This window comes from Crotalus tigris, unplaced genomic scaffold (assembly GCF_016545835.1).
Source record: "Crotalus tigris isolate CLP2741 ecotype Arizona unplaced genomic scaffold, ASM1654583v1 scf7180000017571.3126492, whole genome shotgun sequence".
Classification (NCBI taxonomy): domain Eukaryota; kingdom Metazoa; phylum Chordata; class Lepidosauria; order Squamata; family Viperidae; genus Crotalus; species Crotalus tigris.
In genome coordinates this window covers 2,525,506-2,548,489 of record NW_024096482.1, presented here as the reverse complement: position 1 = coordinate 2,548,489, position 22,984 = coordinate 2,525,506, and the positions used below count along the sequence as shown (strand labels likewise).

Here is a 22,984-nt window from a genome sequence, read left to right as displayed (position 1 = left end):
AATTTAGGAAAGGAAGAAAGTCATCTTTTTTCAATAATCTAGCAATTAAAAAGACAGAGCTATAGCAAGAAACTGAATTCAATTCTAATCTAATATATATTTCTGGAAACATATTTAGGATTATTTCTTTCTGTAGATGTCTCCTTGCCCTGTTCATTGCAGGAGAACCTCTGTTTGGTGAAGTATCTGGACATGTAATATTTAGTGACGAACAAGATCAAGCTAAACAGGGTTATTAGTCTTGGTTAATACTTGGATAAGAATAATAGGAAGCTAAAACTATTACTAAATCGGGCACTTAGAAACATCCAGAAAGCAAGCATTGACATACTATTTAACAAGTTGTCCTCAGTTAACAACTGTAATAGGGACTGGGAACTCTGGCGCTAAATGAAAAATTACGAGACAGTGCCAATTTACAGTATCAGTTCCAGTTGCAGTCATTAAGCAAATCAGAATGGTCATTAAGTATGATGTCATGTGACCACATTTTGCAATTTCCTACGCCAATTTCCCCACTGACTTTGCTTGATGGAAGCTAGAGGTGAAGATCACAAATAACTTGATAACAAGATGCTGTGACCACTGTAATTGCATGCTGGTTGCCAGGTGCCTGAATTGTGGTCAGATGACCACAGAAATGCTACAATAGCCCCAATTTTAAGGACTGTGTGTAAATCTTTGTTCAGCTCAGTGTAACTTCAAATGTTCGCTGAGAAACGGTCACTAAGCGAGAACTGTGTGGCTATGTCTATGAAATCACATAAACTCAAGAGAGACATCTCCTAAACTTTTCCAGCTTGCTGTTTGATATTAAAAAAAGGACACCTGGTGAGTTCATTTATACAGTGAAAACATCTAATTTGCTATCTGATTTGTCCATCTCATAGGATTCAACAAAAAAGCTAGAAACTTTTCATTTTGGCTAGTTTCTGTAAACTATTTACTGTCTCTTTTAAGTCAAGTTTTACCTAAAAGGCCTATGATAATTTGTAATGAAATCAAAATGTGACATTTAAATTAAACTAAAAACAATAGGCAATGATTTAGAAGCATAAACAACAATAAGCAGAAAATAAATTAAAAATACCCAGTTGAGCATTAATGTTGAATCCATATTATATTAAAGCACCTGGAAGAATAAAATAATATTGCATAATCACAAAAAAATTCTAAAATAGGAGATTACTACACCTCACACCCTCTAGGAAAAAAGCACCCTTGCTTTTGGAGTAGATCTGGCAAAAGATAAATAGGAGATTGTAGAAAAAAAAAAGGGGGGGGGAGTCATTTTCAACTTTCTGTTTAGCATTAAAAGTAATTGTATGGAAGAGCAGAAAAAAATAACTGCATATAATTTTGTTTTAAAAACAAACCTGTTTTACTGTTCTGAATACCTTTGCTGACAAACAAAATTTACTTTATTTAATTAAATTTACTCCTGTATCTTATTTGGAATCTAAGCCTATATCTTTCTAAAAAGTATATAAGCTGGTGCCCTCCTGTGGAGATTAGTGATGTTACATGTAGCAGATCATATAAAATATCCAATATGCTAGATTTGTCAGTGTATTTCCTTCATATTTCACTATTATGATTATTATTAATTGTTGCAGATAATGGGCAGGAAGTCCTCTTTCTCATAACACTGGAATGTATCCCGTGAGAAATAGCCAGATTAATTGGTACAATAATTCAGATTTCCTGATGGTAGATATTCACAGGACACTCATGGGAAATATCTAATTGATTTTACTTTGGACTTGGCATTGTAGTTATTTTAATGGTCTGCTTCAGAGTGAGACCTTCTTTTGGACTTTTCTTTAAGGCTTGGTCTTTCCCTTAAACTATCTACAGTTTTTTTTACTTGTTTGGGGGAGGATTCTTTTCAAGAGGTCTCCTAATAAAACAGGATTAAAAATTCCACCAATACATAAAACTGTTGTTCCAAGGATTCCTATCACCAGTGGGATTTGTACTCAGTTTCTCTGGGGACAGTAATTTAAAGTCGGGAAATCTAGAAGTTGGCTGGCTGGGGAATTCTTGAAGTCCATAAGTCTTAAAGTTGTCAAGTTGGACATCCCTGATTTAAAGCAATATTTAAATTAAGAGCAGAAATTATTCTGATTTGTTTAATGGGATTACATCTGGTGCCGCCTTTCAAAGCTCTTTTTGAAGTTTCCTCAAGGAGGAAAAAAATACTCCTTGAATATCCTGGTCTCAGTCACTTTAATGTTAAGGTGTTATAAATTTGATGGAAGCATATTATAGAAATAGTTGTATTATTGCTGGAACTGATTTCCATCTAACTAGGAAAAAATGCACTGGGGCAGGGGGCATTGATTTCATACAGGTAGGAGATTAGCAGAGATCCTAGCACTTCCTGAACAAAAGTAGCTGCTTCATACTTGCCAGGACCAACAGAAGACTCAAAGAAGGCTTCCGATATGGCATTCTTGATGTACCCCATTCCTGATATCAGGACTTTCAGCCATGTTTCTCTAGCTGACAAACTCTGCTCATCTGGGAGCCCAACTTTCCCCATCACCAAATTTCTGCTCTCACTTGCTGCTGCATCATTCAGTGATGATTCAGTTTTCAGCTTTGTATTCTTGTGCAGCAGCAGTAGCAGCATTGCTTAAGAAAAACCATAACTGATGGCCTAAATAGCTTGGTCTACAATCCAGTTTCTAACAAGGATGGCTATATTTATATCCAGGCTCTTGTTCTTGCAGCTCGTGAACTTGCTTTGTCGTTGATTCCTATTTTCAAATGAAAATTAATTTCTGTTAAATTCTTCTAGTCCAGTGTTTCTCAATCTTAACCATTTTAAGGCATGTGGACTTCACCTCCCAGAATTCCACAGCCAGCAATGTCCACATGCCTTAAAATGGTCAAAGTTGAGAAACACTGTTTCTACTCCTTTCTTCCCATGTGGTGAGTTGTTTCTTGTTCTCTGTCATTTGCTCTCCTGTTGAAGGTTGTAACCTTTTATTTTTTGTAGTTTTTCTTTTGCCTGTTTTCTCTGATATTCTGGAATTCTTTTGATGAGTTGGGGACTGATAAAAGCTTTTTGTCTTTGCCTTTTGCAGTTGGCAGCTTGCTGGCAGATCTGACAGATAACGGACATGTGTTTTTATGGGGAAGTCCCACTCTTGCTGTATTCTGGTTGTGCTTGGGGTCCAGCTTTGATTATATTATTTCTTCCAAACTTCTTTGACTTTCTCTGTCTATATTGGTCTTTCAAAATAAAAACCCTCTGTCTCTAGTTGCAGTTGTCTCTCTTCAGAAGACTGTGGCACCTGGGGTGAGCCCATGACACAGTTCTACATAAGCAAGTCATAAGAATACATACCTATCCTACAGAGCATTTCTGAGGCCACACATCATTTTTAAACATCTACTTATAATCAGCTTCATTTATGGAAAAAAATAGTTTTTGGAGAAGGAAGGAAATGAAAGAGGAGGACAAATTCTGTGTTCCCCATGCCATGCTTAGTTCAGATATTTTGTCTTTTGGGAAAAATAATTATCTGAAAAATTGAACTGAAATAGAGGGAATGCTGCAGGAATTCTGTTCAATCTCTTTTCTCTGTGTTTCTACAAATAAGGACAGACATGTATTGATTCACAAAGTTAACTCTAAGCAATGCACACACTAGGAATGTTTACGTAATTTGCCTTTGCCTAAATCCCACTCAACATTTGGAGGATTTGGGTGAGTATGTTTGTTAAGAGTGGAATCTAAATTACCAAAATCTATTGGTGTATTTTTGCAACATTTTCCAAGAAATTTCAAAGAAATGTTAAAAATTAGAATGAGGAAATTCTTTGAGAGATGCTTCAGAATACATAGAGATACAGACAAAGGCATATCTTCAAATAGTTACAGCAGCTGTGCCTTTTTCCAGACTCACACAGGTGCTGCAGAAGTTTCTCCTGGCTGTGCAAGTGAAAGACAGACCTTTCATTTCATTAAAAACATATATTTAGAAGTAAATTTGGTATTCCTCTCAATTGCTCAGGGCTACTTACAAGAATGTTGTAATATTAATTCCTCCAAATAAGATGTTTCAAGTTCGTTTTGGGTAATGATCTTGCAAAAGTGCTATTTCATTTGTTAAAAAAAGAAACAGAATGAGCTTTTAACATATTCTTTAAATGGAATATTGCATGTGCAAAACGTATTACAATTCTGAAATTCCTAACTCTAGATTGAAAATGTATCTGAATATTGAAACAAGAAATTAGTGGATTTGTTCATTCCTATGCAGTTTAATATGACCACAATAATTAACATTGTGCTGTTAGCTAATATTTAAAGAGTATGTGCAAAATGAAAGTTATCATTTTTTATGAAAAGGACCACTTTCATCTTTGAAATAACTACATTTATTTTTTTTTTAGATTCCAATTACAATAATCAAACCTGATGAGAAAGCAGAAATACCCATTGGAATTGTAATAGCAAGTGTCCTTATAGGTCTTCTCTTGCTAATAATTATTATTGCTGTTTTATGGAAAGTAAGTAAAAGCTTAGAAGTGTAAAAGTTAATTAAATGAAATATTTCTTCTTGTATAATTGAAAGAATTACTTAATGATCAGGCAATCTGAGTCCTCCAGGGCTATCTGTGGTCCTTCAGTCCATAGCATTCTCACATATTACAATTTTAAATGTTGGTAGCACAAATTGATGGCACTTTTGAATGTAAGTGTAACAATAAGTTTAAGAAAATGAATGAATTCCCCTTCTAAATTCTGCCTTTAAGGAAAAAAATCTGATAAAGGGAAGTTCTACAATGAGAGTGATACACACGCACAAACACTTTCCATCACTATCCCATCCATGTGGCCTCCCACACTAAGTAATATTACCTTGTCCAACTTTGCTAACAACCATGTAAAAATTTTGAATAAAGTGTCCTACTGAAGCAAATATTTTGAGTTTTCAAAACTACCTTTAAGCAGTGAGAATTAAGAATGACAGAGAATGTTTGAATTTGAGATTCAAATCTCTTAAGCAATTCTGACATATACCAAGCTACCCAATTAATGAAGCCACATTCTTCCATGGGATGTAAAATCATTGCCACAAGGCACATCATTTTGTAGCTCATGCTCAGAAGTAAGTCGATTTGAATTTAGAACTCCTGTCCCCAAAAAATGTTTTGAAGGCCTGCTGATTTTTCATCTATTAAATGCACATACTGTGCTATAATGTCTAATGCTCATTTCAGATATATTTAAGTTTTACATTTATCTGAATTTAGGAGTATGTGCATATATACTGCTTATTTGATGTAATTAATCCAGTGGAACACCTGCTACTTTTCAGTTAATGCAGTTGTAATTATATTCAGTCCTAGAATTGTGCTCAGTCTTCATACTCATTTAGGGAAAGAAAATAAGATCAGCAAACAAGGGGGTGGGTTTACCTGCTTGTACACTGTGAGACCCTAGAACAGGGGTGTCAAACTGCCAGCCCATGAGCCGGATGCGTCACGCTGAAACCGCGCCCACCCCATTGCCAGCAATGGAGAAAAAGTCGCAATACATCGCAACACATCACGTGATGTTGCAAGTTTGACATCCCTGCCCTAGAATGTTGCTTCTTGACCTTCACAACTGAAGATGTATGGACTTCAAGTCCCAGAATTCCGCACACAACACTGGCAGGGGATTTCCTGGAATTGAAATCCACAGATCTTAAAATTGCCAGGGTTAAGAAACATTGCCTTAGCTTAGACTTTTAACACAATTTAGCAACCCTCAGAGGTTGGCCATCTGCAGTTAAGGTTAACCATAGTTTTTCTAATTTAGAATTGAGCAGAGACAATCCATTATTAAAAATCAAAGTTGAAGAACAATAGAAACAGTGTGGATCATATCCTTGAAGCTACATTCTAGCATTAAATAATAACAAATGTAAATTTTCTCAAAAATTTCTTGCAGCTTGGTTTCTTCAAGAGAACATACAAGAAAATGGAAACAGATTTGGAAGACATGGATGAGATTACAGGACTTACTCAGGACAGAGAGTAAACATAGCAGAAATATTCCTGAATGTACGAATCTTGAGCCACAAGCAGTGCTTGCAATCACACTGTTTAATTTCTACGAGTGCCTTATAAAAAAGTTTTACATTTTTATAAGTTATATTATACATATAACTGCTGGTCGGTTTGGGCTTTTGTTTACAGTTGTATAAAGATTTTGTTTTTGTATATTTTGTACTGTTAATGATGGATCCTCTGAATTGGCGGGGCCAGAAATAATGCTGAAATTTGCCAGCAATACCGTTTTGTATCCTTGATGTACATGTGGAATAGTTTATCTTTATTTACCAGTAGCAGGACCTGTTATTTTCATCCTGCAGTCAAAATCTGTCCTTGAGTTACTCAAAACTTTACACACATTGAGCAGTGCTAGCTCCTCACAATCAGTATCTGCATTCGGATATTACATTAAACCATAAATTGGTCTGTTTACTCTCTTGTGACTAAATGTGACATGTGAATATGACCATTGTAGCTTAGCACAGAATTGCTCAAGAGTACACAATTATTTGTAGTTCATTGTAGCACCAAAGAAAGGATAGCACTTATTAATTTAATTCAGGCATTGTCTAAAAAAGTTGTAGATATGATTGCAAAGATTACTAAATGCTTTAGGGTAATATTGTATGGACATAGAAACATGTCTTACAATATGAGCATGATTTGGCTTAGTACTGGTTCCATACCCAAGATGCAACAGTAAACTGTACATTCATCTGGACACACTATTACAGACCAGCCTGGGTATGTATGATGAAGATTGGTGTCAGCTCCAGTACTTAGAGCAGTCCAGGAAATCAACTCTGTAAGAAGACTAAAACTACCTTTACTGAGATTGTAAGAGTATTTATAAGAGCATCTTACAAGCCTAATTGGGTTGTACCTTGCTCTCCTTATAGATCTGTGAATTGAGGAGGCATCTAAACTTGCGATGTTATCTGGCTGTTTGGAACTGTAAAAAATGCTTTGGTTTCTTTTGCCTAAGTAACAATTCTGTTAAGATCATCTTTCACTCAGTACATTCACTTGGTCTGGCCAAAATACCACATGGTATTTTTAATCAGAAAAACAAGACAGCAGATTTTCCTTTTTATGGGAGATATTCTTTTAATAAAGTGGAATATCTCTTCATTATTATGACTCTAAAGAAGGTAAACTGCAAGATTAAACTGCAAATTTTCTCACCTGGATACAGAGCATATATGAAGAATGGAAACTGATAATGGTAAATGGGCTTAACACCAGAAAGATATATTCAAGTGAAGTTTTCCATAATTATCTTTGGTTGGATATAGAGAGAAATGTACAATCTATAAAATATTCCAACAGCCTACCAGAACTATGGGAAAAACAGAAAAAATACCAACCCAGTCTAATCACCCCTTGTTTCAATACTGAATATTGTAAAAATATTGTCTTGTATGATCACTGCATTAAGAATAGACCTTCTAAAATCATGTAGCAACATTCATGAATCATTCATTCTAATTGGTTTTATTATACTGGTTATCTTTGTTAATTATTGAATACTGATTTAAGTGCTATATGTGACTAATCAAATGCCACTTTGAAATTTTTAATTAAGTTTTATACAACATGTAAACCTCTTACGCTTTTTAGCTCTTTTTCCAGGTGGTGCTTTCAAATAGCTCTAGAAATATGTAAACAAACAATAAAAAGAAACTCAGTTTCTTTTCAGGGTTTTAAGGAGCAGTCAGGTTTCTGAAGAAGTAAATGTTATAATCTAGTCACCAGTTTCCGGAATTCTCACACGTATACCAGCCAAAAAACCCTTAGCAACTACATTTGAGACTGGCAGCTTGGTTGTTAAGCAGAGTGGTTACCGAGTTAAAAATCACATGACCGTGATGTGCTTATGATTTTACATAGGACTGTGCATACTGACTGACTGTAATACCAAACATGATTTAGAGAGATGTTGCAGTCACAAATGTGATTTTTGGTGCAAAGTTACTTTTCCAACAAAGTCGTAACTGCAAGCTGCAGCTGCTTGAGGAAGTTGCTAAGCAAGAGTTACTAGTAGTTTTCTAGATCTTTTCAGAATTTTTTTAAAAAATCATTTAAAAATTTTTTTTAAACAATTCAGCACCAATTGTTCTTTTCAATTACACTTTTTAAGCTGGCAAATCTGGTAGAAACATGCAGTTTTCTAAGATGTGTAGTTTTTTTTAAATGTGGTTTTATAATAAAGATTCCAAAGAGCACTGCTTTAATGGGATTTGAAGCATATTAAAACTGTCAGACAAGAAATAGCTGGATTTTTAAAAATTAAATATTAATATTCTGAGAACAGGAGCAAATTGTATGCTTAATTTCCTCCTGCATATCTTCAGTATCGTGCAAATTCTTTCACTCATTTACAATATTATTTATCCATTAAGTTTGTTCTTGATTATCATTACATGTAGTTAAATCTTCAAACCCATCCTTCAGAACCCATTACATTATTCTTTAAGAGGAACATTTTAATTTTGGAACTGGGATGTTCTGATGGGCAATCATGTTATTCTGCCTAGCTGCAGCCATTTGTGCCAGTTTCTGCACTTTTGACTAATATCAGAAGCATATATGCATCTTTCACTTACACACTTACACAGCAATAAACTCTATTGACTATGGTAAGGCATAACTTCTGAATGACTCAAGTCTGTAAACACTGGAAGATATGTAGTCTTACTTGTAATATATTACCTCTATTGAAAATATCTAATAAATTATGTTTACTTTTGTTTAACACTGGCTGAAATACAGGAAGCTCTTTTTAAACTTCAGTTTGTTTGCATTGGGAAGAAAATCACTTGAGTTCCCCTCCAGCCTAAGATAACTACGGTAACTTGAAGACTGGTTCAGTATGTCTTTACAGATCCCAACAGCATTAATACAGATGTTCATGATGAATTTTAATTACCATTCTACTTGAGTCAAGTGTTTTCACTGCTGTTAGATACGATGTAGAAAATATTGCTTTCTGTAATACATTCATATCCGGCACAAAAATGTTACACATTTTCACTCCTAGAATCATGTTTCATAGAACAAGACTGGCAAAAATGTAGCCAGCTTATGTGAACTCAACTGCTGTGGTTAATTTAAAGTTCAGGCACATTGGTTCAATAAATAATAGTTTGTGCTCTTTTATAATATTGTAGAATGTATGCTACAATTTTTTACTTTTCTTTTTGTTAAACTTTTTTACTTTATTTTTTTACGTTTACTTTATTTTTGTTAAAAAAAATAATTCAGTAAATAGGGGTATTGTACAAAGCCTTTATGTGTATTTTGCACTTTGTACCAAAACAAATGAATATACTGGAGATTGTGTTCTAAAGAAAGATGAATCCTGTTGAATAAATTTTGAAACCATCCCACTGTAGACTTTTAATGCTGAATTATAGTCTGGAAACCTATTTAATACAAGTATATTGTTATATCATCTACCTATCTGTACTTTATTTCTCTTTATTTTGCCGAGCATTCATTTTAGGAGAGGCAGAAAGGTCAGGGAACTTCAGAGCATCCAGAGCATCTATTACACTTTTCCCCTCAAATTGTTTGGTTCAAAAATTTGCATTATATTTGTTTGTATGGAAAAGCAGCATTTGCAAAAATACACCTTCATAGGTTTGCTGTTGCTGGTCTTTTAAATCCTCCTAGTGCAAAGTTTCCTGCTAAGGAAGCCAAATTGATGTATCATTAAGGCAATAAGTTAGGAACTGGGAGACTATGCTTTCTAGTTCTACCTTAGCACAAAGCCAGCAGGGTGACCTTGGGCCAGTCACTCTCTCTTACCCCTAGGAAGTTGACAATGGTAAATCAGTTCTGAAATCTTGCCAAGAAAACTGCAGACCTATTCAGGCAGTCACCAGGAGTCAATACTGACTCAAAGACACCAAAACAGCAACAAAGCTTAGGTTAGTGTAGAATATGCAATACCCGTTCTCTTGCCTAGCTTTGGTTCATGAGAGCACATGGACGTACAAGTCCTTGACATAACCACAACGGTGATCTAAATTTCCACTGCTACACAATGTAGTTGTTACCAATTTTATGACTTTTTTGCCATGGTCATTAAGCAAATCACTGCAGTTAAATGAATCCATGCAGTCATTAAGTAAATCCATATTCCCCCAGACTTTGTCAGTAGCTGGCCGGAAATGTCACAAATGGTGATCCCATGACCCCAGGATACTGCAACCATCATAAATACATGCTGGTTGCCAAGCGCCTGGAGTTTGGTCACAAGACAATCATGTGACAATTGTGTGATGACTCTTCGCAAGTCACTTTCTTCAGTGCCATGTAACAGTTGCTAAATGAATGGTTCTAAGTCAAATGGTTGTAAACTTTGAATTGTTTCCATAATTTTATTCCCATATTTTTAATATAATTAGTGAGAACTCTATGGCCATCACCTCAATTTTATAATGACTGGGAAAATCACCTAAATTTATGACAGGGAGCAAAACTAAGTAAGAGTTACATTATTTAGAGATACTCAAAACATCAAAAGATCATTTGATCTGAAAGAACAGACAAATGATTTTAGGATACAAAGAAGCCTGTGAAAGCAGTAATTTTCCTAAATAAATCAGATGGGTGATTTCATTATCTCATTCCCTTTCGAAGTTGGAGAATTATAATTTCTACAAGTTCAATTTTAGAATACAATTATTTTTGAAATGTTCTGGCTTTAAAGATTAAGGCTTATTAACACAGAGAAAGAAATTTAAACATTGTATATTTTAAACAGTTGGCCATGTTGCAAATACTTCTTCCATCTCTAGAAATGATTAACCAAAAACTAAATTCCATTTCCCAGTTCAGTGTAACACCCTGAATCAGCTTTCCTTCTGCCTTCTTTTTTTGGCACATTAATATTTTATTTTTCTCCCTTGATCCAAAAGCACTCTTTATTTTCTTTCCAGGAAGAGTCGTCTTCATACACCTCCTATAAGCAAAGAACATAATGAATAAGAATTGTTGTAACAAAGCTAACTTATCTGCTACACTGAATCCAGAGCTACATTTTTTTTCCTAGCTTACTGTCAGGGCTGAATTAAAATATGAAAAAAAAGTCTCAGATATAATTCAGGAATAATCACCCCAGATATTTTCCAAAAGGACCTTGACATTTTAACATGCTAGATGCACATGTGTTCTCTGTGCATTTTGCCCCCATTGTAAAAACAGCTTGAGGATCAGTCTGATGAGATATGAAAAAGTTGGCATCTGTTTCCCATGAAGACTTTCTTTCCTGGGGCCCAAGCAGTATATTTTTGTTTGTTTTTAAGTGTATCAACTCTCTGGATCAAATCTATGCAATATAACCATCTATACACTGCTAAACATCAATCCAGGGAGTTATCTTCAAATTATCAGTAGGAAGTACATTGTAGGGGAATAAAATTCAAAATAGTGGCTTTTGCTGTCGATTTTGCACCTGCTGTCCTCTTAAAGCAATAAAACTTATTTAGACCAATGTTTCTCAACCTCATAAGATGTGTGGACTTCAATTTCTAGAACTTCTCAGCCACCAAGCTGTCTTGTGGAATTCTAGAAAATAAAATCCAAGTTGATATGCTTGAGAAACACTGATTTAGACCAGCTACTAGTTAGATGTAAGTTTCCTAAAGGACTGAAGAGAGAGGGCTGGTCCATTTTGCATCTTCACTTAGGAAACTGGAATTTTCCAATCTCGGAAAACAGCAAAGGAAAAAGAATCATCCATCATAGTGGATATCTGTCCTCTGCTGGGGAAAGCCATACCACGGCACAGGCATAGACGAGATGGGTGGCAAACAAATTTGATGACAAATAAATGGGTTCTGTGGACAATGTGATGTTCAGCACTGTACTTTTTTTCAAAACAAAAGTCCGAAACGCACATACCTTTTTCCATATTGGGACAGTAGCTTTTAAAGTATTGATGCAATATTGCAAGGCATTGAGAGACTCTGCTCGGTGAGGGGAAGAGATAGCTGCAATCACACTGGCTTCACTAATGGGAACCAAACTAAAGAGAACATGAAAAGTAACATTAGCTATGGCTTTTAGCCACATTAGCGTAATCTTTTAAGGACAAAATAAAAGTCTTGTTGTCAACTACTACACAGACATAGATAAACAAGAGGGGCCATGTTCTAGGAAGATCAAATTAGAGAAGCTGCATGTCTCATGATTATGTGTTCCAAGGAAAGATTTAACAGGAAAACAAATTAAGGAAAACTAGAGAAGACATCATCTGCAACAGCAGCCTGATGCAATCATTTAGATCAGGGACCGAAAAGCAGAGCTCCTTTTTCTAAGAGCTTCGAGGCAGAAATAATCCAGTACTCCAAATAACTTTTTAGGGATACTCTGGAGTGCCTGTCAGTCATTATTCCATCCACTATAACATACAAACTAGGGAAAATGAAAAGTAAGAATAGTAGCACACTGATAAGGAATTAAAATGGCAAAAAATTATACATGGGTATTACAGGAATCAAATTGCACAAATTATATTAGACATGTAATCAATTGATGTATAATTAAAATTTTAAAAGAGACATGTAGCAGTCAGCTCTTCTAAAGCTCCATTATCTTTACTCCTTCTTTGCATCTGAGCAAAAATAAATGCAATACTTAAATACTCTTGGTTATGAAAAACAAGGAACCCAATGTCCCTCAGATTTTAGACTTTCATATGTTCTAAACACTGCAAGCAATTCCCAATTGTAGTTCAAAACATCTGGAAAGCAAAAAAAAGCTATTTTTCTTTTGTACAACCCTCAAAATAAGCTAAATAAATGTTCACATAAGCTTTCTACATGAAATACATGTCATGACTGTGTTTCAACTAGTGTCTGCCAGTCAAGCTGAAATCTAAATACTTTCCAAAATAGTTATCAGATTGATTATTACCAGTTGTCCTAGCTTAGCAATCACAGTTGAAACCAACAACTTTGTCGCTAAGTGCTACAGTTGCTAAGCAAAATATCACGATTGCATTGGACTTACCACCTCACTTCTGTTGCAATTGTTATGCAAATCACTTGGTCATTAAGCAAAACATCAAATGACTGTGACTTGGAATTTTACTGCTACCTTTTCCACTGACTTTACTTGTCACACATTAGTTGCAAAGTACATATATAGGAATCAAGTAACTGCAGGACACTGCAACAGTTGCATATATGGGGACTGGTTGGAAATTTACTTTTTCAATACTGTTATAATTTTAAATGGTTACTAAATGAGGCAGTCAGTAAGCAAGGTCTAACTGTAGACACTCCACTCTCCCTTAAGTTCTCAGATCAGTACAGATATTACCTTATGACATACTGTCTGGGAATTCTGGCTGTGACAGCCATGATCAGTTGGTGGTTGAGGAATGCTGTTTTAAGTTATTCACCATTAATATATTTTCAATAAATGTTATTACAGGTAGTCCTCGACCACAACCACAACTGAGTGCAAAATTTATGTTGCTAAGTGAGACAATTGTAAAGTGAATTTTGCCCCATTTTATGACCTTTCTGGCCATAGTTGTTAAGTGAATCCCTGCAGTTGTTCAGTTAGTCGCAAGGCTGGTAGACGAATTTGGCTTCCCCATTGACTTTGCTTGTCAGAAGATCGCAAAAGGGGATCACAGGGACACTACAACTGTCATAAACATGTTGCCACGCATGTGAATTTTGATCATGTGAACACAGAGATGCTGCAATGGTCATAAGTGTGGAAAATGTTCCTGTCACTTTTTTTCAGTGCTGTTGTAACTTCGAACCATCACTAAGCAAACTGTTGTAAGTCAAGGACTACCTGTACAATGTGTGGTTCATCTATGCAGCCCATCATACCTGATGTCCTAAAGATACATTAGATTAGTTAGACCATGCAGGAAAAGACGTGGATGCTTGAAAGGAATATATACTTGAAAGGATTTTACTGAGCTATACCCCCCACCCCAATGGGGGGGATGTTTATTTTTATAATGTATTATTATATACTGTAGCTTATTTAATGTATCTAAAGACATTCCACAGCAGACTTGATAACCCCAAGTAAAATCTGTTCTGTGCTTCACCAATTTTTCTTAATTTTCCCCCCCCCCATATGGTAGGAGATAATTGAGAGGGGATTGCTGAATTGTGTTCAATCTATTCTTTACCCATCAGAAACCCTTTGAAAGCAGATCTGAGCATCATTAACATCAACTGTTGAGGGCAACAGTTAGTTCTGTGAAGCTGAGCGTAGCATTTAGAAAACAGGCTGGTCAGGAAAACAAAACTGTAAGTCAGGGAAGTGAACGGCACACGATCCAAAGAGGTGATGTGCAGATAAATATTTAACACTCCATGTAAATAGGGAGAAAAAAATATATCTCTTAGCCATCACTAATAAAATATGTTTGCATCATCTGAATAACAAACCAACTGGTTTTTTTTATCAAGTGATGCACTTGAAAGGACAGAAGAGATGCCATTTAAAAAGTGAGCATAAAACAGTGCTCAAATTTAGCTTACAATTCATCTATACATTGTACATTCGTTCCAGAGTATTTATCCTTTCAATTTTTTTCTCCCTTGAACCACAACATAAGAAAGTCTAAATATGATAACAAGCTGTATCATTGCCAATGTTCAGAGCAACAAGGATCAGAGTCCAGAGACTAAACCTTCAGATTTAACCCTTAATTTGTATGAAGAATCAAGCATGAAATGTGAACATAATGTCTGTCTGAGAGCTGCAGTAAGAGTAAGACAAAGTTTAGCTTGCTATGAGGCAACTTTCTCTATATGGCCTCATTCAGAAAGGAGGCTCAGATGCTTGCCCATAAACCTGTCTCTATCCAATTCACAAAATCTTAATTAAATAAAACAGGGAGAGCACATTCTTTGACTGTATTTACCCAAGTCGATGATGTATTGCTATATGCTTCACAGAAGGCCATTTTAATCGAATATCTTTGCATATTTTCTTTGCTTCACCTTCTGCCATAGCTGTGTAGGCTTCATATTCTAATTGTATGACTTTTCTCCCTTCAAAGTTATTCCTTGTAGTGCCTGAAACAAAACATCAACACTTAACCAACATTCTGAGCTAGTGAGAATTTAGCTTGACAGAAAGCTAAGTTTAAGAGCTTTATCAATGGGAATATTTCTTTTTATGCTAAGCATGGTTTTGCCTATGCTTTGAATGAGCCCCCAATAAGCTGGTTTCTGCATAATACTTAGCCATGGGCTACAGACCTACAATGAGTTCACACATCTCTCAACCACATTAGGGTTTAGCCCCAGTTTCCCTAATGGTGCATGCATCCTGCAATAACGCCAGTTATTAAAAGGGGCCAAGCTCAGCAATGGCAAACTTGCTCTATATATACAAAAAGGTTTCAATTTAATTTCCAATATTTATTAATAAATGAATTATATATAATATATATTTATTAAAAAGACTGGATGGGGCAATACTAAGCTAAATGTGGTCCACTTCAATGTTTTCATATATTGTGTGAATTTTCAAGGACTCATCAGAAAACTGAAATTAGTACAAGCCCTTCTCAAATAAGTCTTCCATATCTTTATTTTAGGGACACAGCACACTGCTGTAAATGTAGCAATCCTCCCCCCTTAAAAAAATAACTCAAGCCGTTGAAATTAGTTCAGGCATGCAAACTGTACTAATACAACTGTGCAGGCTGAAATCTCCATTCTTTTCAAGGGGACAAATAAGATGCTCTATGTGTCATCTGAAATCTTTCAAACCAACCATATGGTCAGAGCCACAAGGTGAAGCCCTCAAAAGCACATAATCCATGTGCAGCATCAAGACTTGTTTTGTGTATATAGATGCCCTAAAGCAGTGGTTCTCAACCTTTTTAATGCCGCGACCCCCAACCGGTCGTAAGTCGAGGACTACTCAACCGGTCGTAAGTTGAGGACTACTCAACTGCTGCAGCACTGTTTGCAGAATGGGACTTTTGGCGGGCTCAGCAGGGCAGAAACAGTCTGGACAATTCCTATTGTCTTTTGAAAGCCAGTAGAATTAGACTCTATTCAAGAGAGTCTATTCTATTGGCTTTCAAAAGCCAATAGAATAAAAGGGAGTAGCACGGCTAAGGAAAAGGGGGGGAAATGGCAGATTGCATTGTTTGGCAACCCCCGTGAAATGGTCGTTCGACCCCAAATGGGGTCCCGACCCACAGGTTGAGAATCACTGCCCTAAAGGCTCCAGGCTTTCCTAATAGGGACAATCCTGAGCAGGCAAAACTAGAGGTTCCATTTTCTTTCTCTGTAAATGATTCCAATCCTGAAGTTTTAGAACTTTTTTTGAGATGCTTGGATGCTTTTTCCTTGTTCTAAGCTTGTTCTATGTTAGCCTTTGTTCCATTGGCTCCTATAACTGTTCATCTAATGTTCAATCTCCAAATACTAGTGATGCGGTTTTTTTTAAATAAATCTGTGTGTTCAGCTCTGATTAAGAGTTTTATGTGTCAGACCTACCTACAAAGAAAGATGCAGCTCCACAACAGGGAGAAATGACCAGTGCTGCTACTTCGTCTAATGAGAGCTTCTCAGACTTCAACTGAATCACATCCTTGGGTTCATCCTCAATTTCACTCATTATTTCTCTAGAAGTAAACGGTGAAACAATGATTAATTTGCAAGTTGATCCTTGCCTGGCTGTAGAGATTAAATTACAGCTCAGATCATGAGCCAGATTAATAGGTTTAATTGCCCTATTTATTAATTCTCCATTTTCATCCCACCTTTATTATTTTCATGAATAATTCAAGACAGCAAACATAAGTAATACTAATTTCATGCCTAAAGCAGGACTAGAACTCATTCTCCTGGTTTCTGGTCTGGTGTCTTAGCCAGTACTTTAATTATTTAACTTAATTAGATTAAATTAATTAATTCCTATTCTTTCTTCAAAGGAATATCATAGCCTCTTGACAAATGAATTCTATGGATCCTTTCTCGTTTGGGTTCAGACCAGGATCCCAATAAAGGAGAATATTTGTAGCGCAGGATTGAAATGAGGGGGTCCTTGGTGCTCTCTGAGCTTGGTTGTTTTCTTGCAGTCACTAGCACTGATGATGTTACCTAGTTTGGGAAATGAATGATCTGCAAGAAAAAAACCAAGCTCAGAGAACATCAAGAACCCCTCAGACCAGGATCCATCATTGCCTTGTTTGGCCTGATGGATGTTTTGTGCTGAGAAGAATGCAGAGACAGCACGACTCTATTGATGGCTTTGGATCTCTCAGCAGCTTTGTGATGTAACTGCAGGGGGAGTAGGAAACTGGAGGACCTGCTTTTTTCCCTTCCTATTTTTCGATGCTCCGGTAGTGGAAACTAATACTGGAAGATTTCTGCTTGAGCTCTTGGAGATCTCAATAAAATTCTGGTTCATCACTGATGGTATTTATTATACATACAAAACTGCAGGGAAGTATCACTTGCCAGTTTGGAGCAATGTTGATACTCAGTTATATATTTAATCTCCCCCAGAATTTCAAGATAATTTTGAACTAAGAATGGACCATAAGTAAAAATTAAGCCCACTAGTTTAATGAGTGAGCTTGATGGCTGAAATCAGACAAGATGGGCGGTTTCTTCTGATTCCAGAGCTGGATTTTAATTTTTAGGAAATATATTTCAGAAGTTACATTCCCCTTTAAAAAGGGCGTAGGCATTCTCCTGGGTCCACCACATTCACACATGTAGAAACCTGAAAAGCTACAGATTGTTTTCATGAATAGCAAAAAAACAAATTATTTTCTAAATATTTCTGTCCATTGTCCAATCTGGAGTCCTTCAGTGTGCTTTCCCTCCCATCCTCTCTAGATAATATGGCCAATGATGTCTGGAAATTCTGGGAGCCATAGCCATGATCAGTTGGGGACTGAGGAATGCTGATTTAAGCTATTCTCCATTAATATATACTTTTCATTAAAAGTAATTATAATGTTACTGGTTCATCTATGCAGCACATCAGAACTGATGTCCAAAAGGTATATCAGACCATGCAGGAAAAGACATGACTGCTTGAAAGGAATGCAAGAAGATTTTTCTTGCTTTGAAGCATGTTATAGAGGCCAAACTCAAAGCACTCTAGAGAAATATCAGCTTGGTACTTCTCTTTCTCCTCCTTGTCCATCATCATTGTCCTCATCACCATCAAATTTCCAGATTCGATATTTTAGCAAAACATCAACACCTACCTGTATCTTCCTAGAGCTAACCTCCACTAAGAGGTGGGATGATGGCAACTTCGTCCCCTGTGTGAAGGATGAACTGCTGGTCCCCAAGGGGCACGTACTCCTGACAAATGGCAAAGATAACTTGATCTTCGATATCGGCAAGACTGAAGGAAATATATAAAGATAAAAATTGATCATTGATCTGCTTCTGCAATAGATCCCTGATCCAATCTTTGAATTGGATTCTGCCCAACATATTGTGTCGTGATTCAATGCCAGCCGGTGTTCCCAACAGCTGAGTCTGGGGAATCTGAGGAGGAGGTGGAGGAGGCATTTGGAGGGCCATCAGGGTCAGAGGGAGGCTCTGATGAATTACAAGACTCACGGTCTGATGAAGAGCCTGGCCCCTCCAGTCGTACTATGGATGAAGCTCAGATGTGCGGGGAGAATGAGTCAGACTTGGAGAATTCACACCTGATGGACGTGATTGATGCTCATAGACGCAGGCAATTAGCGAGAGCAGATCAGCAGCAGTCAATACGACAACTCCGGGGGGGAGGAGAAGGCACTGAGAGGCAACGCCTTGGGACTGCTTTATAAAAAGGGAAGGTGTTGGCAGTGCTGGTTGCTGAAGGCAACCATTGCAAAGTACTTCATGGGATCATGTTCTGTTAGTATTGCCGGTGACTACTTTTCTGTTTTGCATTGTGTTTCGTGTGGACAATTTCCTCCATTTGGATTGTGTTTTGCTGCTTTTGTTTCTGGAGTATTTGGCAGGTTTGTTACCCATATTAAAAGGGGTTTGTTTTCTTTTGAGTCTCCAACCTATTTTCTCAACAGGAGTTTTGTCCTTGTGCCTTTAACAAGGACAGCCATAGGCTGGGATAGAACAATTGTGAGGATTCTCACAAAATGCACATCCATCCCCGAAAGGCTACCAGATTAAATAAAAACAGGCACAACCTCTGATTTAAAATACTCTTACAGAGTCCAATCTGAATCAGTCACTGGGACTAGAGACTTTGTCTTCAGAGCTTTCAGACTCATGCTGAAGCCCATCCTCTGGGAACTTCTCTCTAGCAGAGTGTTTGCTTTGGGCTGTTCTGTGTGGTGTTTATATGGTGCCAGGGAAGTGATTGAAGTCTGAGAAATGGGCCCTCATCAGTCAACAGGAGTGCTAATTTACCACCAGCTTATCAAGTGCTTAGGAAAACGAGGGCTTGGCGGCACAAGCAAACAACAGCCAACGACTTAATAGCCAGCCAACAACACCTCAATCAACATCTAAAAGGCCATATACAACAGAAGCACCATATAAACACCACACATAGTCCAAGGAACACACTCTGCTAGAGAGAAGTTCCCTGAATATGGGTTCCAGCATGGGTCAGATAGCTTAGAAGACAAAGCCTCCAGTACTGGTGACCCATCCAGATTGGATCCTGCAACATTATCCTGGGATACGTATATCCAGCTTCATTCGTAAAAGACTATCACTTGCTATTTCTTCTAGCTCCCTCTTTTGCAGAGTGTTCCAGACAATCTCAGCTCACTTCCTCCTTTCCTTGATCAGTTTTCTATTTCAAAGAGACAGGACTTTCTTTCCCTCACTTTTGTCAGAAAACTTACAGAGTCCATTTAGCATCCAGACAAAAGTACCACTTGGTGATTGACAATATTCCAAATTTCTTTTTTTAATTTTTTTTCTATTATTTGAACAATTCTATGTAGAAAGTTATGAGGTAGGGGTATGTCACTGGTCACTCGGGGTTTTGTGTCTTAACTTTATCCAGTGTACCAACTGTGCCATTTCCTGGATCAGGAAGAACTTGAGACAGTTACTCGTGCCCTTGTCAACTCACAGCTCTATTTCTGAAATGCACTCTAGATAGGGCTGCCCTTGAAGACCTCTTAAGCTTCAATTGGTCCAGAATGCAGTGGTGCAAGGAATAATATACTACAACTTTGTAGCTCATACTACAACTTTCTCAGTGAGGCCGCATTGTCTGCCAGTTTGCCTCTTGTGCATTCGAGGCTGTTATTATCTATGGAACTCTACAGGACACAGGACCTGTTCCAATTTGAGTGGCTGTCTATCTCCCATCATGTTTGCCTGGTCAGTCTAAGCTGACAAGGTCAGCACACTTTGGGTCCCTTCAACTAGACAGTGTCATCCTTGAGGCTTGTGAGCCAGAAGTGTGGCTTTTGTGTTATGGCATCCACCTCAACCATCAGGAATGAGGTTCCGATCCTGATGGCTGACTATTCTTTCAGATTGGCTGGAGCTGCATGTGGAGTGTGTCTGTGTATCTTTTTGATGTGGTTGGCTGAATATGTCATTTTTGTTCTTTTTTACTTGATGGGGTGTCATGACATTAAGGTTGCAATGAAGTGTATAATCTGGAGCACAAATGCACAGCCTTGCACAGTAAGAGCATGAGAAAAGCATTGTTTACTGGTACAAGTCACCATACCTGGAATGTCTCTTGACAATTTCTCTCCACAGCTGCAGTGAGGTTATCTGTTGGGGCACAGAAATGGTCTCTGTACGCAGCCCTGCTAATTCAGCACTTCTGGCAAAATACAGGACAGTGACCTGTTTCAAGCAGCAAGTAGAAACATGTAAAATTTAGCCCCATTTTAAGAATTACACTGTAACTAAAATTAAATCAACACATTAAAGCTTTAGATTTGGAATGGCATGTAAGTTAAAGTAATGGAAACATTCAAAACCTACAAGGAACAGGTTTCTGAAATACAAGGAGAATAAAAAGTATGTACATTGTAAAAGGTATCTGGTCGCAACAAATTAAAAAAAGAAATGAATATTCTCAACAACAACAAAAAGTGCAATCACCCAAAAATGGAAGCAAAAATTTCAAAGACTTTTAGGCCGTAGAGATGATTGTAGTGGGCTGTGAGAATGACTTGGGAGGCAGGAGAAGGACCTCCAGTCTAAGCAGCAGTTAGAGAAGAATGGGAATGGAGACAGCATCTCAGAAGGATTCCTCCCTAGGTCCCTGGAAAGTAAAGGCAAGGGTGGGGGAAGTGCTTTCAGACCTGCAAGATTCCCTTAATGTAATCTTACAATAAAGGCTGTGTTGATATTCATGGTTTTGGTGGTTATGGACTACTTTGATGCACTGACAGTGACGAGAAGGAAGTATTTAAACCTGTGTTCTATACTGATCCTTATCTCAGCCTCATAGAAACCAAATCATTTCAAAACTCAATTTGCAATTATCCTGTTTCCGTTCAACTTAAGGCAGGGAGGTTAAAAAGCCAGGTTGGCAATCATAATCATTTACCTTCTCCTGATGGGTACCTCCGATTTAACGATTTAACGTATCATTGATATCCCACAGCAGGAGAGGGGAATCTTCCAAATACTGCATCAGCCCAACTAATCAAAGGCAAAGAAGCTGAAGTACACCTGAAGTCCCCTCTTTGCTGTAGAAGTATTACAACCCTAGGAAGAAGTAAAATTACTCCCAAAAAAAATGCAGTTCATCCTGGATGGATACACAGGAGAGTTGTCAAACAAGTTTTAAAGGCTCTCTAGAGATTAGAGGTGTAAATGTTCAAGTTGGTTTTTTCATCAAAGCCTCCAGGTTCAACAGAATTATCAAATGACATGTAGGTAACTTCAGAAAATGTAATAACCTTAAAAGAAAATCTAACAAAATTTAATGGACTTCTAGCACCACCAAATTCATTAAACCCCAGTAGAGATAAAATTATTTTTAAAAACTCCACAGTTCTATTAGAATCAGCGACACCAAGGACTGTAATTATCAGCATTAAAAACTAGAATAATGAGTAAAAAGAAAACTGCTCAGAATTACAAGCGCTTATGAAATAAATCCATGGGTAGTTCAACATTTCAAAATGCAGGCAGACAATGGTCAGTGGCCTCCAAATGGGGTGTACAAGAAATATTAGAATGCCTGTTATTTACCCAACACCTGTTATTTACCTAATTCAAAAAGCTACTCAATCCACAAACTATACTCTCTATACGCATATGGGTAAAAAGTTACATATTAGTACAGTGGTACAGGTATATAATTTATAAGAAATCGTGTATTAAAAATGCATGCTCGGCATTTTTATTAATAGGATACACGATCGTTTGGAGACCACTGCATATTGAACTGCAAGCGCCCATCATCCTCAAGGCCGGAGTTATGGGAGCTGGGGTAGTTGCGAGATAAGAGTTTGCTTAGCTTCATAGGCTCGATCCAAAGTCATTTCAGGGAAAAGCCGGGACACACGTTGCACACCTGATCGTGTGTGAGCAAGGAATCGTGCGCAGGACGCCCGACCCTCAATGGGGACCCAGTGATGTCTCTCTCGTTCCCCACAGGGGGGCGTGGCTTCTGGACAAACTGGGGCTCCGGAAGCTTCTGCAGGTCGGCGCCTTTCTCGGTGCTTACTTAGCCCTGCGGGGTACCTGGCAGGAAAAAAAGTCGCGCACTCCGGCTACGACCACCGGGCCGACCCGACAGCGAAGTTGGCATACCTCGCAGCTCATCGATGCGCCGATCGGGGGAGGCCCCGAAACAGATCGCCTTTCTCTGCTAGCGATTACTTTGCAATTGCGACGGGCCCAGGAGCAGTTGCGGTTTCAGAAAGCACAGCACTCACTGCCGCCACTCGCTTTCTAACCCAATCGCTTTGTACCACCCCCCTAACAGCTCCACCTTTCGTGGGTTG

At 37.5% G+C, this 22,984-nt stretch overlaps 3 protein-coding genes across 3 annotated transcripts in view; 1 reads left to right on the top strand and 2 right to left on the bottom strand.

The window, feature by feature from the left end:
- The window catches only part of ITGA2 (integrin subunit alpha 2), a 58,081-nt gene extending 48,635 nt beyond the window's left edge, over window positions 1-9,446 (top strand). The window contains exons 29-30 of the mRNA XM_039356016.1: window positions 4,408-4,524; window positions 5,954-9,446. Coding sequence (XP_039211950.1) covers window positions 4,408-4,524; window positions 5,954-6,043 — 207 coding nt within the window. The 3' untranslated portion in view covers window positions 6,044-9,446. The remainder of the gene's footprint in view (window positions 1-4,407; window positions 4,525-5,953) is intronic.
- Window positions 9,447-10,414: 968 nt separating this feature from the next.
- LOC120313777 (molybdopterin synthase catalytic subunit-like) lies at window positions 10,415-18,429 on the bottom strand. The gene is made up of 5 exons (XM_039356041.1): window positions 18,290-18,429; window positions 16,563-16,690; window positions 14,969-15,122; window positions 11,968-12,091; window positions 10,415-11,026 (listed from the first exon to the last, which is right to left on the bottom strand). The coding sequence occupies exons 2-5, from the start codon at window positions 16,681-16,683 to the stop codon at window positions 10,958-10,960; spliced, it is 468 nt and encodes a 155-aa protein (XP_039211975.1). The 5' UTR covers window positions 16,684-16,690; window positions 18,290-18,429; the 3' UTR covers window positions 10,415-10,957.
- MOCS2 (molybdenum cofactor synthesis 2) lies at window positions 18,290-22,947 on the bottom strand. The gene is made up of 3 exons (XM_039356052.1): window positions 22,791-22,947; window positions 20,743-20,864; window positions 18,290-18,432 (listed from the first exon to the last, which is right to left on the bottom strand). The coding sequence occupies exons 1-3, from the start codon at window positions 22,800-22,802 to the stop codon at window positions 18,306-18,308; spliced, it is 261 nt and encodes an 86-aa protein (XP_039211986.1). The 5' UTR covers window positions 22,803-22,947; the 3' UTR covers window positions 18,290-18,305.
- Window positions 22,948-22,984: the final 37 nt, after the last annotated feature.

Excerpts from the sequence above, each read along its gene's own strand:
- LOC120313777 (XM_039356041.1), bottom strand. The coding sequence starts at position 16,683 with ATGAGTGAAATTGAGGATGAACCCAAGGATGTGATTCAGTTGAAGTCT. Across the intron at positions 15,123-16,562 it reads AGCTGCATCTTTCTTTGTAG|GCACTACAAGGAATAACTTT; the intron begins GTAGGTCTGACA and ends GTTTTGTTTCAG. Across the intron at positions 12,092-14,968 it reads GCAATACATCATCGACTTGG|TTTGGTTCCCATTAGTGAAG; the intron begins GTAAATACAGTC and ends TGTTCTCTTTAG.
- MOCS2 (XM_039356052.1), bottom strand. Across the intron at positions 18,433-20,742 it reads ATTGTCAAGAGACATTCCAG|TCTTGCCGATATCGAAGATC; the intron begins GTATGGTGACTT and ends TATTTCCTTCAG.